Here is a 17,060-nt window from a genome sequence, read left to right as displayed (position 1 = left end):
GAGTGTGTAGTGGAGTAGAGGTAGGTGAAGTGGAGTGTGTAGTGGAGTAGGTGAAGGTAATGTGGTAGTAGGTGTAGTGGAGGTGATAGTGGGTTAGGTGAAGTGGAGTGTGTAGTGGAGTAGAGGTAGGTGAAGTGGAGTGTGTAGTGGAGTAGGTGAAGGTAAAGATGGGAAATTCTAACAGCCCCCCGCAAACTCAAGGAGGAGAGAAACTAACCAACTTGAGTTTGGAGAGAGTAACAAAACAAGAAAATACATAAAAATAAAAAAAAGGATAGGAGACACTGTATGGTCGTGTCAGACCGTTGGTGAAGACACTGTATGGGGTGTCATAACGTTGTAGAGGACACTGTATGGTGGTGTCAGACCGATGTAGAAGACAGTTTATGGGGTCATGTCGGACCGTTGTAGAAGACAGTTTATGGGGTCATGTCGGACCGTTGTAGAAGACAATGTTGTGACAGTTTACGGAGTCTTGCTGGACCCTTGTAGAAACTAACCGGAATCAATGTCGGGACAGTTTACAGAGTCTTGTCGGACCCATGAAGGAGCTAACCGGAATCAATGTCGGGACAGTTTACAGAGTCTTGTCGGACCCTTGGAAAAGCTAACCGGAATCAAATGTCGGGACAGTTTACAGAGTCTTGTCGGACTCCTAAAAAGTCGCACCCTCAAAAGGTGTGCCCAATCTTTCAAAAGGCGTGCCCAATCCATAAAAAGGCATGCCATCAAAAGGCGTGCCCAATCCATAAAAAGACGTGCCATCAAAAGGCGAGCCCAAGTCATAAAAAGATGTGCCGGACATGATGGCGAGGCACGTGAGAGCCTTGACTGGCGCGCCCGTTTGTCGTCTGGCGTCAAGTGGCGCGCGATACGCGTGGCTGCCTCGCTATTTAACCAAGGTTGATGCTGAGGCTGAGGCAGACAAAAAAACTTCTGAAAATCCTCTGAAAACAACTCTTCCTTTGCTGAGAAAGAAACTCTGTAATACTCTGTAACCAACCCGTCTCTGAAACACTCAGCAACATGGCCTCTTCTTCCCGTCCAGCTACCCAGAACATGGCCTCCTCTTCCCGTGGTCTGCTCACGCTCTTTCCAGAACTGAACGAGTCCACAAGAGAAATAACTGGTGCGGTGGCCAGTGAACCTCAACCAAACACCTCTGGTTTTGCTCCGTTGAACTTTCCGATGCGGTCGGTGGAGCAAAAAATGGCGGTGCAATCGGATGTGGAGGCCAATCAGTATACCTTGAAGTCATGTGTGGAAACCATGACTGCGGTTACAAATTTGTCGAACCGGCTGCAGAGTAGGACAAATGAGGTGCAGCAGTTAAACGCCCAACTGGCTCTGCTCCAACGCATGTATAAGGATGCGCGAGCAGAGATAAGTGTGCTAAAGACGGAAAACAAGGAGCTAAAGCGGAAGGCCAGTTTTATGTTCCGATTTGGAGGGCCGCCATATGCTGCAGTGGAGGAGCAGGGAGTAGTGATCATGCCCAGTGGAGTGGGAAACACGGAGGCAACACCGGCAAGGGCCGCCCAAGACGGTGGCAAGAAGAAAAGACCGGCGGAATAGGCGAGAAGAAAAATCCCACTGTTCCGATTTGTGTTGGTTGTGTTTTGTTTTGTTTTGTGTTTTTTTATTTTTATTTTTTTTTATTTTATTTTTTTTTATGGTGTAAAATGCTGATCGGGGTTGATCCCCGGCATGAAGAAATGACAAGTTTGTAAAATGTTTTTTTTTTATTTTTTTTTATTTTTTTATTTTTTTTGTTTTGGGAGTGTTTTGTTGAAAAAATAAAAATAAAATGAAAGAAAACAAGGGAGAAAGAAAATAGATAAAAAATATTTATAGATGGATTATATGAAAAACATCAGTGCGATTGTTTCAAAATAAAGTGGGGTATTTAAAAAAGAGGAAAAGTGACTTGGAAAAAATAAATAAAAATAAGTGATTTTTGAAATCAAATGGAGGAGAGAGAGGGACAAACCCATGTGATAAAGTGGAGAGAGAGTCGGTGAGTGGGGTGCAAAAGGTGAAGGAGAAATGATGGATTGAAAATGGTTTGGGTCAAAAGTGGACACTGTTAGTGGGGAACATGAGTGCATTGATTATTTGATATAATAATAATAATAATAAAAATAAAAAGTTAGAACAGTTGGAGAGAATGAGTGGAGTATGGTAAGGGTTTCATCCAAAGCCAAAATTCCTGCAGCGAATCACTTCGCAAATCCTAGCATGAGCTTTTTCTCTTTCCAGGCTTATTCATGAATTTCCTGGTGATTTCAAGAGCCTCTGGTGGCATTGTGGCAGAGAACACCCCAACCTGGATTTTGGGTGGCAGCAACTGAGAACACCCCAACCTGGATTTTGGGTGGCAGCAACTGGAAAATATCATAGATCTGATTTTTAAAAACCTCGTGACAGCATTTCATCAGCTTCATCCAAGACAAACATTTTGATGTAAACAGGGCGAAGTGATTGTCTCCGCAACATGTCAAACACACGACCAGGAGTACCAAGAACAACATGAACCCCACTGGAGAGAATGCGCTGATCTTCGCGCACACTAGTCCCTCCAACACAAGCATGAACCTTCACACTTTGCTGGGCAAGTTCAAGAGTGGGTGGAAGAACCAAAGCTTGGCACTCAACCAAGCTATAATCTAGCTGCTGCAGAATTCCAGAGCAGAATGTTGCAGTGTTTCTAGTTCCAGACTGTCTCGTCATATGAGGTGAAGAATTCTTCTCCATCAGCCTCACACATGACTACAGTTGCACAAATCTTTGTTGATTTTATCAGCGGAATAGGTTGAGGTCCGGCGGGCGGCTAAGGTGAGGTTGCCGCCCGCCGGGGAAGCGAAAATACTAGGTTTTAAACCAGCTCTGATACCATGTAAGAAATAATGTATAGAGAAAGAGAGAGAATAAATTGTATGTATTATTATTGATTGATATATTGATTGATAGATTACAAGATGCATTAATTACAATTCCTATACAATCTATATATAGAAGAAAATGTGGTAGTAGGTGTAGTGGAGGTGATAGTGGGTTAGGTGAAGTGGAGTGTGTAGTGGAGTAGAGGTAGGTGAAGTGGAGTGTGTAGTGGAGTAGGTGAAGGTAATGTGGTAGTAGGTGTAGTGGAGGTGATAGTGGGTTAGGTGAAGTGGAGTGTGTAGTGGAGTAGAGGTAGGTGAAGTGGAGTGTGTAGTGGAGTAGGTGAAGGTAAAGATGGGAAATTCTAACACTATTTTATTTACAAATATGGATTATATCAAGTACTCTATTGTATATTTTTTTTGTTGGGAAGAACCTAAATGGGAGCTAGGATGTGTTGTCCTCATAGAGGAAATTAGTTGAGTTGGAGATAAAAGGTAAGATAATTATGGATAAGAGAAGGTGAAAAAATACCGAATTTTTCCTTAGGTTGGAAAATGCGCATAAGAGGTCCAATCATAGAGGGAGATGAAGACATTAGGGAGGGGGTGGTTCAATTTATCAAAACCTATGCTTGGAAGGTGGTAAACGGCCTTATTTTGATGGGTTGGACTTTGGTTCTACCTCAGAGGATGACACAGGTGGGTTGGAGAGACCTTTATCTGTGGAGGATGTGGAGGCTGCTTTGAAAAGTTGCAATGGGGATAAGGCTTCCGGGTCTAGAAGGGATCATAGGATGTCCATGGCTTTTCTCGAAGCCGGATGGGAATTTCTAGGTATGATGCATTGTTTCCATGAGTATAACTTTTGAGAAGACTCTTAATGCCTGTTTTATTTGTTTTAGTCCTCGAAATGAGTGGTGTAGTAGAGCTATGGACTCTAGATTTGTCAACATCATGGGATGTATGTACAAAATAAGTAGATAAAGTTCTTACTCTTCGTATGTAGTTTTGCTGGCTAGTGAGGTGGTGGACTCTCTTAGACACAGCGAAATCCCTGGTGTAACTTGTAAGTTAGACATAGAGAAGGCATATGACCATGATATTTTGAGGGAGATCTATTATTTTTGCTTTGTATACTGGTTACATATGGAGGATGCAGCCCTTATGGCCCCTTTTATGAATATATACTTCATCAACAAAAAAATAAAAAAATAAAAAAATAAAGGATTTGTTATTTTCTCTTTATAGGAGGCATGCAAGCAGTTTTGGCTATTGCTTGGGTTCAATTTATGATTGGTTGTAGTGAAATAGATTGGAAACTCTTGAGCTGATTTTATATATTGGATTGCCCATGGTTTTGATGACAATGATTACCAAAGGATACATTGCAAATATAATAACTTAATTGAAAAATCTTTTATTAATTATAGGGTTCTTATAATCCCTTTGCTTTATTGTAATTTTTATGCTTTTCCCTTGCTAACACAATAATGACTGGAATATTTTTGCTAGGTTCGGGTTGAAGCTGCATTGACTTTGCGTGCACTGGCTGAGGTTGATCCCACCTGTGTTGGTGGTTTGATTTCTTATGGGGTGACCACACTGAGTGCACTTAGAGAAAATGTTTCATTTCAAAAGGTAATTTGACAAATATTTGACGACTAAGTACGTGATATGATGAGTTTTGCTGCTGTTTATTATTTCTACTAGGATTTGCTTCTGTACTGCTGCTGTTTATTATGTATTCATGGAATTGTTTAGACTAGGATATCCATGTGGAATCTTCTTTTATAATCTCACCTTTTTCTGAAGAACTGTGGCCCCTTTTGAGTTTATTTTTATTTGATCTCATTATTCTCTTATATCTTCCTTTTGTTTTCTTGTTCCATGTAGCGCTTTATCAAAATAACTGCAATCATATAGGTTTGGCAACATAAACCCTTTTCTTGACATTCCATTACGTGGAGGAGACCATTTCTCATGTTGGTGCACATGGGAGATCTTGCAATGCACTTCAGGAGTAACATAACATGCAGTGATGCATAAAACTTCCTAACTCACAAAATACTTTTAAAAAGTGGTCGCAACCGTTACGTAAAGCCGTTACGTAACGGTTGTGGTGGTTACCGCCACCCTGTTGTGGCCGCTATAGCGGTGTGACGGAAATTCACGTGTAACGGCCGTTTCGGTGTTACATAATGGCCGTAGCAGTACCGTAATAGTCGTAACGGTCCGTTACACACCGTTACATACTTTTATAATATTCTGAATAACTTCATTTCCCAAAAAAAAATTAAAAAAATAAAAGCTTACAAAAAAAGAACAAATGTTCAAGTGATCCGAGTCCAAAGAAAAAATCTTACATGAATTTACATTAGCATGTAAAATAAAAAAAATATAAACAGTAGTTGTATTTATTTTTATAATCATTTTATTTAATATTTAATTATAAATATTTTTTATTTTCTTACTGTAATGTGTTGTCTAAAAAATCTTTAAAAAACTCAAAAATATTTTTTGTTTACGGCACATTTTTTATTTTTATAATCATTTTATTTAATACTTAATTGTAAATAATTTTATTTAGTTACCTGTAAAGTGTTGTTTAAAAAAATGTCTCAAAAATAATTTTTGTTTATGGCACAATTTTTATTTTTATAATCATTTCATTTAATAATTGTGAATATTTTTTATTTAATTAGTTAAGGTATTGGTCAAAAATAATTTGTAGACATTTAAAATCAATTATTTTTAAAGTCATTAACTATTGAAATAAAATGTAAAAAGTTTATTTTATAATGATTTGAAAATATGAAATATATTGGATCATACTTAAAAATTAACAAAAATTGATCAAAATCTATTTTAAACCCTAATAAATGTGATTCTAAAAAAAAAAATGCGTATCGGTAAGTTTTCTTCAGATTGTGTGAAAAATAAAAAAACAATCACGATTCTGGTTACCGCAACCGTTACGCTATGACCTTTATACTCTGCAACCGCAATTGCGCTACCGCAACCGTTACAGCGACAACAATCGAAACCTTGTTCATTCTACTATATAGTGACAACCCCCAAGCATCCGTTTATGTTCTTTCCTATTTTTGGACTTCCTATACCCCTCTCTGAGTCTTCTACTTCTCTGGTAGTTAACTGTAGTGTTACCGATCTTACTATGTAAAGCTATTGGCACAATGTTCTTTTTCATGATTTAGATGTTGATAACGTGGTTATGTTGTTCCCTAGGCTGTGACTCACTTAAAAGCTGTTTGGGTTGTTCCTCTTATAAGAGTGTTGCTAATATTTTCCACCAAATTTCTTTGAATCTTTCACTTCTTCGGACGGACCTACCTAAATTACTTCCCACCTCTTTTCTTTGAACTACCACCTTAATCCCAACTATACCCATACTTCTTCAGAACCCCAACCCCATCAATCCCTTTCTCCCCTGCCATTCCCACATTTTGAAACCCCTTTCCCAGCCTCCCCTGCCTTTTTCACCACCCTCACCTCCAATAGCCCCTCCCCCACCCCTCCCCACCTCCAGCGCCACCCCCCAACCCTCATCCCACCACCTTTGACGCCAATGCCTCGCGATCTTGCTCTCTTCCTCCCGCAGATCCTATCGCCTCCCTCCTCTTCCTCCTTTGTACCCCTTCTTCTTTTTCTTGTCTTGGGTGATCTTTCTTTCTCTATCTCTTGGTCTTATGATTTCTCTCTCTTTTGCAGAGAGTGGCGAGGATGGGTTGGGAAGAGATGAGTGTCGCGGTGAGGGTTGTTGGTGGTGGCTGCGGTGCGAGGGAGTGGGGTTAGGGTTTGGGAGGTTAGGGATGAGGACAAAAATTGAAATTTTAGGATGGTGTAAAATTGTAGTACAAAAAAATATGAAAGAGTAACGGCCCAAAGAAAAAAGTGGGGTGCTATTAGCAGCACTGCTCTTATAATAGTGGGATGCCATGATGGGTGCTCTAGAAAGCTTAGAAGCACAGGGAGTATATAATACTTTGATTTTGATGGGTGCTCTCTTGGGTGGACTTGAACCCTTTAGTTGTAGTAACTGCAAAGCCAGATGAATTGTTAATGGAGCCTCTACTGCAGTGATGCAAATTGCATGGTTAAAATGTGGCGGATGATGTTTATGGAGCCTCTCTCTCTCTCTCTCTCTCTCTCTCTCTCTCTCTCTCTGTCTCTCGTTAAATTAAAAGTTTTATACGTATAATACCCACCAGAATTTCTGTGATAAAGTCACAAAGAAACTGTTGATTCCTGTATTTTGTGATTAGAATAATTCCTTTTACCAAAAACATGATTGTCCACCTGTGAGTGTACAATGAAGTCTAGAAAGTGTTGTCCTGCTGTTGCTTCTATTTATAAAAGGAAACAGCTTGTTGTCACAGATAACTTGCTGGTGGGTATTCTGCTTATATCCATGCATTTCTTCCTGAGTAGACCCACACTGAAGATTGATTTCTCTCATCCAGTATTTTCTTATTGTGTATTATCCCAAGTTGGAACTTTTATAGCGTGTAATTTTTGTGGCTTTTATTACACCATTTCAACTGAATAGTTTTGTTCCCTTCTCGAAAGGTGTGACCAGAGTGGATTTTAAATTTTTCTTGCTTTCCGTTTAGGGCTTTGGGAACTATTGTGTTTGGTGTGGAGTATTAATGTAAAGTATAATAATGATTGAAACCAAAAGGGTACTTTGAATCTTGACAAAATACTTTCAATTTATTTAAATAATTGACAACACATCAAATTTAAAATGGCATGGCATCAGGTTGAAATGTCAAAATTTGGTAAGCATACCAAGATCTAAAATCTTGCTTCATGAATCAAACCCTTCTAATTAGTAAAATATGTCTGCATCTAATCTGGAATAATTGAGCCTGGATTTCATACTTGTTAATGAAGGACGATAATTTGGAGGTGCTTTATTTTGTCATTTTCCTTTGGTTACTGCTCATATTTTGTTTACTCATTTGATGTGCTATAAAGAATATTCTCAATTTTGCTCTTTTGATTTTATTTTTCGTTATGGTTAAACTGTTCTTAGCCATATACATTGTTTTGGTTTATAGACTGTATCCCCTATATTTTCTGCAGGGAAGCAACTTGAAATTTGAACTTGATTCTTTGCATGGGCAAGCTACAGTTTTAGCAGCACTAGTGTCTATTTCACCGAAGTTACCTCTTGGTTATCCAGCTAGGTATTGTTTTTGTTCTGTCTTGTATTTTGCTCTCTTTACATTCTCAAATGCTTATACTCTTCCTGAAGGAATCATGATAATTAGTATTCTGTTTTGTTCATTAGTGGATCTCTGAGATCACCACAAATTTATTTGACTAATTATTATTTTTTATCAGCAAAAAAATAAAAGGCACTGAAGTAGGTTGTTCATTGTCATGGATAATGTATATGCATCTACCAATTTTCAGGAACTTTGAGTAAGAATGAAGATTACTTTGGATATTCATTGGATAAAGAGGGCCATGATGTGGTTTTAATCTTCGTTGATACTCCTATGAACCTATTTGACGCTTTTCCAAAGCTTAAAATTTTAAATTCAATACTTTTATATCCCTGTGATCTTTGGATTTATTTTTTTTTGATAAATCTGTGATCTTTGGATTTATACTTTTTTAACTTTTGAGGAAGATATCCAGTGATCAATGTTTGTTTCAAATTTGAAGTTCAAAACTATTTGTTAAATGGGTTTCTTGTGTAGGGCTGTTCCATGTAACAAAATAAAGTGCTTCTGATCTCTGTGTTGATGCATCTGTATAAATTGTTATTGTTTATATCCATATCTTCCTGAATCATGTTCCAATTTATTACTGCATTATGAGTAGTTGAGCCTTAACAAAATGACTGATTATCAATAACCCCTTGTTAATTGGCATTACTGTATGGATGATAAGAGCCATAGTCATCAATTATATATATAAATTCCAAGAAAGCTTACTGCCATTTGGTAAAATGAAAAAGCTGTAGGTCAACTTGGTAAATTTTCTAACTAGAGCAATACTAGTTACTTGGTGTTGAACAGTTTTCACGGCCAATAAACAGGTAAATATGTAAGTGAGTAAATAAGCAGTTATGTTTTGTACATATGATTATTTAGGTGCGCTTCTATAAGCATGATTTTTTTTATTAGTTGTGTTGTTTGGTCTCCTTGCAAGCATAGCTGTTCTGAAATGGAGTTAAAATGGTGTGAGAGTTCTGATTCACAGTATGAAAAGTAATGTAAGACAAGCTCATGAAGTAACTTTATGGATCTTTGGGGGACTGGTCACCCCCACATCAGGGGCAGTGTACTCTACTGCATTTTCAAATAGTTGTGTATATTTTGTAGTCATGGGATTAGTTGTATATATGCAAATTGCTAAGTAGCCAAGAAAGATATATAATCCTATTTCATGACAGAACTGTTAGTATGTCCTGCTAGCATGCTCTTATGCATACATGAACTCTCATGTTTGAAACCTGGTGAGCGAAGTTCTGTATATTTTATCGGATATTCTTTAAATTCAATCCTCGATTAAATATTAAATGTCTGTATCTGTGGATATGATTCTGAAACATTCAGTCCACACTACAAGGGAATCCATGGACCCTTTTAAATGATCAGTTGGTGCAAAAGCTTGAGCTGTTAGGGAATAGGCCTAACAATTTATGTAAAGCTCTGGCCTTTGCATGAATTGAGTATTCCAGGTCTCGAAGCTACAGTTATAGAAGCCAAGCTTTGGTTCTTATGATTTATGATTTTCATTATGAGTTTTGTGTTTGTTCGATTGTAGAGTCAAGGAAAGATAGATTTGATGCTCTACAATTTGTGTGTAGAGTCAAGGAAAGATAGATTTAATGCTCTACTATTTGTGTTCCACATTGTTCTCTTCCTGCATACTGGTTGACTTTCTACATCTTTCCATTGTCATCATTATTACTACTTCCCCTCCCAACCACACTTAACTAGGATCTGAACTAGTCTGGTTGTTACCTTTTGCACTGATTTGACAAATTTGAATTTCAAAGATGTATCACAGTGGCCATTTTCCAGTTCTTTTTCCAAAAATATAATTTTATTTTAATCTTTTAAGGAGGCCTAGTCGTTTGATAGTGGATGTTTATGCTTATTTTTGTGCTTGAAGTGATACGGTTTTCTCTGATGATGGTTTGTTTTAAACAGTAATGTCACTTGTTATTACATACAGATTACCCAGGTCGGTGCTTGAAGTTTCTAAAAAAATGCTGACAGAATCTAGTTGGAACCCTATGGTTGTGACTGTTGAACAACAAGCTGGATGGTTACTGTTGTCATCACTATTGGCTTCCATGCCAAAGGAGGTAGTTAAACATCTTTCAATTTTTATTTGTGTATTTACTGATTTTTGTTTGTTAACGTGCCATGATGTTTGCAGGAGCTTGAAGACCAGGTTTTTGATATTCTTTCTTTATGGGCAGCATTGTTTACTGGAGATGCAGAAAATCAGATTAAGCAAACTGAGGATCTGACATCTTCTATTTGGTTAGCGAATTCATAAGCTGCTTTTCTATTTGAGTTTTTTTCATTACCTAGTACCATATAGTATATGTCAAGTTCTATGTTAGGTGTCACTTTGTCCCTGTCTGAATCTGCAGCTGCTGAATTTATAATTCTCTTACAATAGAACCTCAAACTAGCTTGGGATGAATTTCGTTATGGAAAATTAATACCATTTTGAAGAATGTTTCCTATACCCGGATGGTTTATCATCTAGGAATATTGCAAAGTCTGATATAGTTGAAGCAATAAGGCTTGGCTGTTAGCCTTGTGCGCTATTTAGCTGCCTCTCCAATTTAGCTAGGCATTGGACTAAGTTAGATTTACTGTCAAAGAAAAACTTTGATGGAACTATTTTCTTGCTTTTTTTTTTTGTGAATGTAGAGCCAAGAGTTTCATCATTTTTTTCTTTACTAATAAATTAGGCCCTAGATATTGTATTCTAGTCACCCATTTTGTGTTTGAAGTGTGAAATTTAGATAATATACTTTCATAGATATATAGATTTAAAGAATCTGTGTATGTAAATATCCATGCTTGTCATTTATGTATGTCCTTAGTAATGTATGATGTATCTATGGAATTGTCTCTGTTAATGATGTAAATGAAACTATTTGTACCGGAGGCTGACCTAGTAAAATCCTTTTTGAAGTTGTATTATTTGTTTTCTTGGTGGTCTTCCATGATTTCCAATGACTCATGGTTATCATATAGGCACAATTTGAATGTTACTGGAATTTTTTTGTTAAATATGAAATCATTTGTTTAGCTTTTGACATGTGAACCCATTTTCTTCTCCTCTGGTAGTGTGCGGTCTGCTGCAATTGAGGCACTTATGGCGTTTGTAAGATGCTTTGTTTCTTCTAATGCTGTGAACAAGGGGATTTTGCTTCAACCAGTGCTACTATACCTAAGTCGGTATGGTCATCTATGTTGGAATGTTCTCATTTTAAATTATGTTTCTGTTGTCACTCATACAGAATTCTTTTTCTAATTTTGTTTTATGTTTGTTTCTGGGTTGTCTTTTGTTACAACTTGTTTTAAGTTTCATGAAAGAGTTTGTTTTATGAGTTTGACAAAATTCAGTATCTGGTGGAATGCAGAGCTTTGTCCTATATATCACTGGTAGCTTCCAAAGAACAACAAAATGTGAAGCCTGATATGGCTATGTTAATCATCAGAACACTGATGGCTTATTTGTCCCTCTCTGATCCAATGGCATATAAGGGTGATCATCCCCAGATTATACAGTTATGCACTACCCCATTTAGGTAATTATTTTCTTTCATTTACTTCTCTATTCTATAAGTTGCTATTATTTACTTCATATATGGTAAATAAATCATAAATATATATATGCACCTTTCAATCATGCAAATGGTGAAAGGAAAATTTGTATCTTTATTGAAAACTGATTTTTCCCCCCTCTTCATCGTGGATTGGAAAAGCAGTGATACTTCTGGATGTGAGGAAAGCTCATGCTTGAGGATGTTGTTAGACAAGAGAGATGCGTGGTTGGGTCCTTGGATTCCGGGAAGGTGTCTAGTGTTTTTAAATTGTGGATTTTCTCTCTCCTTTTGAAATTAACAATTTTAAATCCTTTTAAGCTGCATTTTAAATTTTTTTACCTAACAAAATAGTTGGATTCATTAAATCTTCTATTCATAATAAAGTCTTGCTTTGTTGTTCCAAATAGTTTCATTGTCCCTGTAGGCAAGTTGCAACTCTCGTTAAAATTTTAACTTCCTTTTTTCTTAAATGGGTAATCTAGGGATTGGCTTGAAGATGAGCTTCGTGCATTTCAAGGTGGAAAAGATGGTGATTTACCCTGTGTATGGGAGGATGAGCTTCCTAGTTTTCCTCAGGTAAAAGTTGGGCTAATTTCAATATGTGAAGTTATTGTCAATCTTGTTCTTGTCAATCAAATTGTTAAATTCATTGTGTTAACTTTTTCTGTAAGGTTTGTATGCAAATTTTGTGAGATTTTTTTGTGAGCTTTAAACTCTAGGAGCGTGATAGACCTTACCCACTCTTGGAGGAGGGCGGTTAGAGTGAGGAAGAGAAGAACTGGTATGGGGCTATTCTAGTTGGCCAAAACCCACGCACCTCACTAGGTGGTCAAGGATACAAGTCTTGCCGCAGGGAAATCTCCTCCTACCCCAAGCTTGGCCTTCGATATACCCCAAAGAAAAGAGTGGGGAAGAGAAGAAAAAACACTTGCTTTTTGTTACCTTTCCCTTTGATGTGGGCTATTTAGGGAGAAATGGGAACACAATTGGAGGACTTTGGATGGGGTGGATGAGCCTCCTTCTAAATTGAAGGGTGAAATTTTGTCCATTTTGTGTAGTTTGTTCTCTAGTGTAGTAGATTCATTCTTGAACCAATTTTTGGACTTCTTAGTGTCTTTTGAGAAAGAGCTAATGAATAGGAGATTTTGTTGTTGTTGTTTTGTTTTCTTTCTAGCTATGAAGCACGGACGCCTCTCTGAAGGCAGCGTATGGGTGTCGGACACGGACATGCGTTGGACACACAGTGGACACGTGTCGGGCATTCTACTTAACGTGTCCCCCCCCCCCCCCCTCCAAATTTTTTTTTGAATTTTTCCAGTTGGACACGCTTGGACACGTTAGAGATAGAGAAACCCTAACTTGTTGAAGGGAGAGAGAAACCCTAACTCGTTAAATATAGAGAGATAAAATCCCTAACTAATTGAATACACACAGAGAGAGAGAGGGTGAAGAACATGTTGAAACCCTAAATCGAGGTATGTTCTTCAAATCTGTCTTCATTTCTTCAAATCTGTTATTCTTCTTCTTTTCTTCTTCGTTTTTCTTCTTCTTCTTCTTCTGTTCGTTTCTCTTGTGTGTTTGTGTGTTCGTCTCTCTCTCTTTCTCGCTTTCAACTTTGTCTCTCACTTGTGTTGAACTCATACTCTGCCTCTTCGACTCTCTCTCTTCTTTCTGCGTGATCGTCTCTCTCTCTCTCTCTCCTCTTCTCTGTTCTATTCTTTTTTTTCCTCTATTTTTTGAGTATTCTTATTTGCTCAACTTGAACATACATAAAATAAATTATTTTTATTTATAGGAAAAAATTAATTTGTAACTGAAATTTGATATTAAAGTAAGTAAATAAATAAAAAATATATTTTTTGATTTTACATATAATAAATAAATAAAATTATATATATTAAGTGTGTTCCCAATGCGTCGTGTCCTCCATTTTTTGAAAATTTGTGTGTCTGTGTCGTGTCCCATGCCCGCGTCCATATATCATAGCCTTCTAGTGTGTATAGGGCATCTTGTCAGTGCCTTTTCTCAATAAACTTTACTTACCAAAAGAAAAAAAGAAGTTTATTCACTTCCTTTCTATATTGAAGCAATCTCCAGTTGCTCTGATGAAAATGGTACCCGCAGAAATGAGATACAGAAGAATTGGCTTTTATTTTAGTTGGGAGGGTACAATAGAAAGGAAAATGCTACATATAATCCAATTTCTTACCTCATTTTCTCACTCGAAGACGCAAGTGAGTGGGTCCCATATGCATTTATGAATGTGGGTCCCATTGCTTTGTGTCCGGAGTGAGAAAAGGAGCTTAGCATTGCTCCAATAGAAAGTACTTGGTGTGGAGTACAAATTTGAAATGTCACTATTACGCATGTTGATTTCTGTGCTTTAGTTTCTTGATTCGCTTCGTATAAATTTGCTTTGTTCCTTTCAATCTACGTTTCTAATTTGTGGATTTCTAACATGAAGCCGGAGACTGTAAGCAAGATGGTGGTGAACCAAAAGCTCCTTTGTTTTGGGACCATGTTTGCTTCTCAGGTAGGTGAATATGTGTGGTGGTTTGAGCTTGGCTGTGTTTGTATTACTCAGGAGGGTACGTTTGGATTTTGTTAACTCAATCTTAATTTTATGTATAACAGGATAGTGGTGGGATGTTGTCACTTCTTGGCATGATTGAGCAGTGTCTTAAAGCTGGGAAAAAACAAACTTGGCATGCAGCCAGTGTCACCAATATATGTGTGGGGTTACTTGCTGGATTGAAGGTGCTTATTATCCTCTGCCATCTTCTTAAAGCATACTGTACATGGTTATAGTGTGGCTTACATTTAGCCCATTATTGTGCTTCCTCAGGCTTTGCTGGCTTTACGCCCCCAACCATTGGGATCAGATGTATTAAGTTCAGCACAGGCGATCTTTCTGGTTTTGATACTCTTCTTGATTCTTACTTTCATTACGATTACTCAAGAATCTCATCAGCAAATATGTATTACATTTTTTTGTATTTTACTTTTTTACTTTGTCAGAGTATTCTGGCAGAAGGGGACATCTGTGCATCACAACGCAGAGCAGCATCAGAAGGTCTTGGTTTGTTAGCTCGCCTTGGAAATGATATGTTCACTGCTAGATTGGTCAGTTTCATTATTGATATGACATTTGCTTCTCCCATCGATATAGTATATTAGTGCTTCTTTCTTTTTTTCTTTGTCTTATTTAGTTAGAGGCTCTAATCATTCTTAGGGTTTTGGTTTGTTAAACCACATAATAGGTCTCTCCTGTTATTCAATTGTGTATTTAGTTGCCATTGGACTCTCTCTCTCTTCGCTGTATTCATTTTCGTAGCTGAACTGGTTCTTCTGATAAACAGACAAGATTGCTTCATGGGGATGTAACGGGGGCAGCTGATTTATCATATGCTGGATCAATTGCTTTTGCACTTGGCTGTATTCATCGCAGGTAAATTGTTAGAATCTTTTCTTAATATATATGTTTTTGAATGAATATATATCTATTTATATTCACTGCTACGAGGTTGATTTTCACCCTCTCATTCTGCATATTTCATCTGTTTAATAGAGATATAAATACAACCCCAAGGGGTTGGCTTGGTGGCAAGGCCTTGAGTCTTGAGGGTGTGCTCCCTCCAAGGTTGACGGATCGAAACCTTTGGGTGCTAACAATTCCTTGGGGCCATCAGATTGGGGGAAACCCTTGAATTAATTGTGGTGCACTTGCGGAAAACTCCTTGTTGAGGGCCTGTGCACCCCTAAGGATTAGTCAGGCTTTGATCTGGACACCCCGGTGCCAATAAAAAAATATAGAGATGTAAATACTGACATATGGATAATTTTGCTGAAAAGCTATGTAACATGGACTCTTCTAAATTTGTGAAGTCCATGTTGGACACTTGACACTCTGGGTTAGGAAATGAGATGTGTGTTCGACATGTCTAGTTGGACATGCATCAACAAATATGTTTAAGCATTGAAGTCTACTACTAAACTATGCACAAGACTACGATTTTATGCACATCTATGTTGATTTGTTACCACCAGTTTACCCTAAATAAATGTAAGAAGCATTTAATAAATATGAAATTTATTAGTGTCCTGGTGTCCTTGGGCATGAGAATTAGATAAATTCGACAATTTGACACTTGCTGCACTCGACACTCTTACCAAAATCCATGTAACATAGCTGAAAAGTTTTGATGGGGATTTTAGCTAATGAAGATTTAATCTTATCTATCTTCCCTGCAGTGCAGGAGGAATGGCATTGTCAAGTTTAGTTCCTGCAACTGTGAACTCTATCTCTTTGCTAGCTAAGAGTTCAATAGCTGGTTTACAGGTCTGGTTTTTGCATGGTCTTCTTTTGACCATTGAAGCTGCTGGCTTGTCCTACGTATCACATGTTCAGGTATTTTTATTCCTGCACCATTGTGGCAGTGTCACACTAACTTTTGGAAAGAGGTTGTAGTTAGGTTATTTTACACTTTCTTTTCCTTGTTAACACCCCTTAATCTTGGCAGTTTCTATTTACTTACACTCATTTTTTAATTGCCCCTCCTCCAAAATTCAAAATACTATTTCATCACAACCTTTGTAACCCAAATCTAACATCATCCCTAGCCTTTCATCCTCTCTCTACACCCCCTCTTAACTTTTCAAACCCTAACTCCACACTCACCCACTGCCTTCTTCTTCCCAGCACCTCTCCTTCTCCGTCAACCCCTCTTCTGCCACCATCACTGCTTCTCCCACCCCGCAACACCCTTCCTCACCCTACAACACCTCCCCCAGCCCCTCCCCTTCCCTACCACCACCTCCTCCACCGCCTCCACTGCCTCCTTGATTCAATCATGACCCCTCCTCCTCCTTTGCTGCCTCCCATCCCCCCACCCCAAACCTTGCTGCCCCATGACCACCACCCGCCATCCCAGCAGCCCCCCAACCCTTGCAGCCCCCTCACCTCTTGTGGCCCCACTGGCAGAGAGAGAAAGATCTCGGCCTTGTTTGGTTTAACTCTCAAAAACACAATTTTTGAAAAAAATTTCCAAAATTTTGTTTGGTTGGAAATTTTTTGAAATTTTTTTCCAAATTCACTTTATCTCTCCTACACATCAATCAATCATTTTTTCCCTTCTCTCTCCTTCTCAATCACTTTTTCTCTCACACATATCTACTCAACTACAACAAAATATCAAATTGTTAAAAAAAATACTGTATTATTGATTGTTGTTATTTTGATGTGTTACAAGATTGATTAATTACAATTCCTATACAATCTATATATAGAAGAAAATGTGGTAGTAGGTGTAGTGGAGGTGATAGTGGGTTAGGTGAAGTGGAGTGTG

At 37.9% G+C, this 17,060-nt stretch overlaps 1 protein-coding gene across 1 annotated transcript in view; it reads left to right on the top strand.

The window, feature by feature from the left end:
- Positions 1–17,060, top strand: part of SWEETIE (HEAT repeat-containing protein) — a 73,989-nt gene that overhangs the window by 17,463 nt on the left and 39,466 nt on the right. Inside the window, exons 12-25 of the mRNA XM_028228878.2 lie at positions 4,395–4,520; positions 7,989–8,092; positions 10,098–10,230; positions 10,305–10,411; positions 11,234–11,344; positions 11,530–11,697; positions 11,878–11,964; positions 12,198–12,291; positions 14,180–14,248; positions 14,350–14,472; positions 14,561–14,629; positions 14,734–14,838; positions 15,075–15,163; positions 15,967–16,123. Coding sequence (XP_028084679.2) covers positions 4,395–4,520; positions 7,989–8,092; positions 10,098–10,230; positions 10,305–10,411; positions 11,234–11,344; positions 11,530–11,697; positions 11,878–11,964; positions 12,198–12,291; positions 14,180–14,248; positions 14,350–14,472; positions 14,561–14,629; positions 14,734–14,838; positions 15,075–15,163; positions 15,967–16,123 — 1,542 coding nt within the window. The remainder of the gene's footprint in view (positions 1–4,394; positions 4,521–7,988; positions 8,093–10,097; positions 10,231–10,304; positions 10,412–11,233; positions 11,345–11,529; positions 11,698–11,877; positions 11,965–12,197; positions 12,292–14,179; positions 14,249–14,349; positions 14,473–14,560; positions 14,630–14,733; positions 14,839–15,074; positions 15,164–15,966; positions 16,124–17,060) is intronic.

The sequence above is a fragment of the Camellia sinensis genome, chromosome 1 (assembly GCF_055761805.1).
Source record: "Camellia sinensis isolate YWXY chromosome 1, ASM5576180v1, whole genome shotgun sequence".
Classification (NCBI taxonomy): Eukaryota; Viridiplantae; Streptophyta; class Magnoliopsida; order Ericales; family Theaceae; genus Camellia; species Camellia sinensis.
The sequence above is the reverse complement of the archived record's forward strand: the minus strand, read 5'-3'. Positions and strand labels throughout refer to the sequence as shown.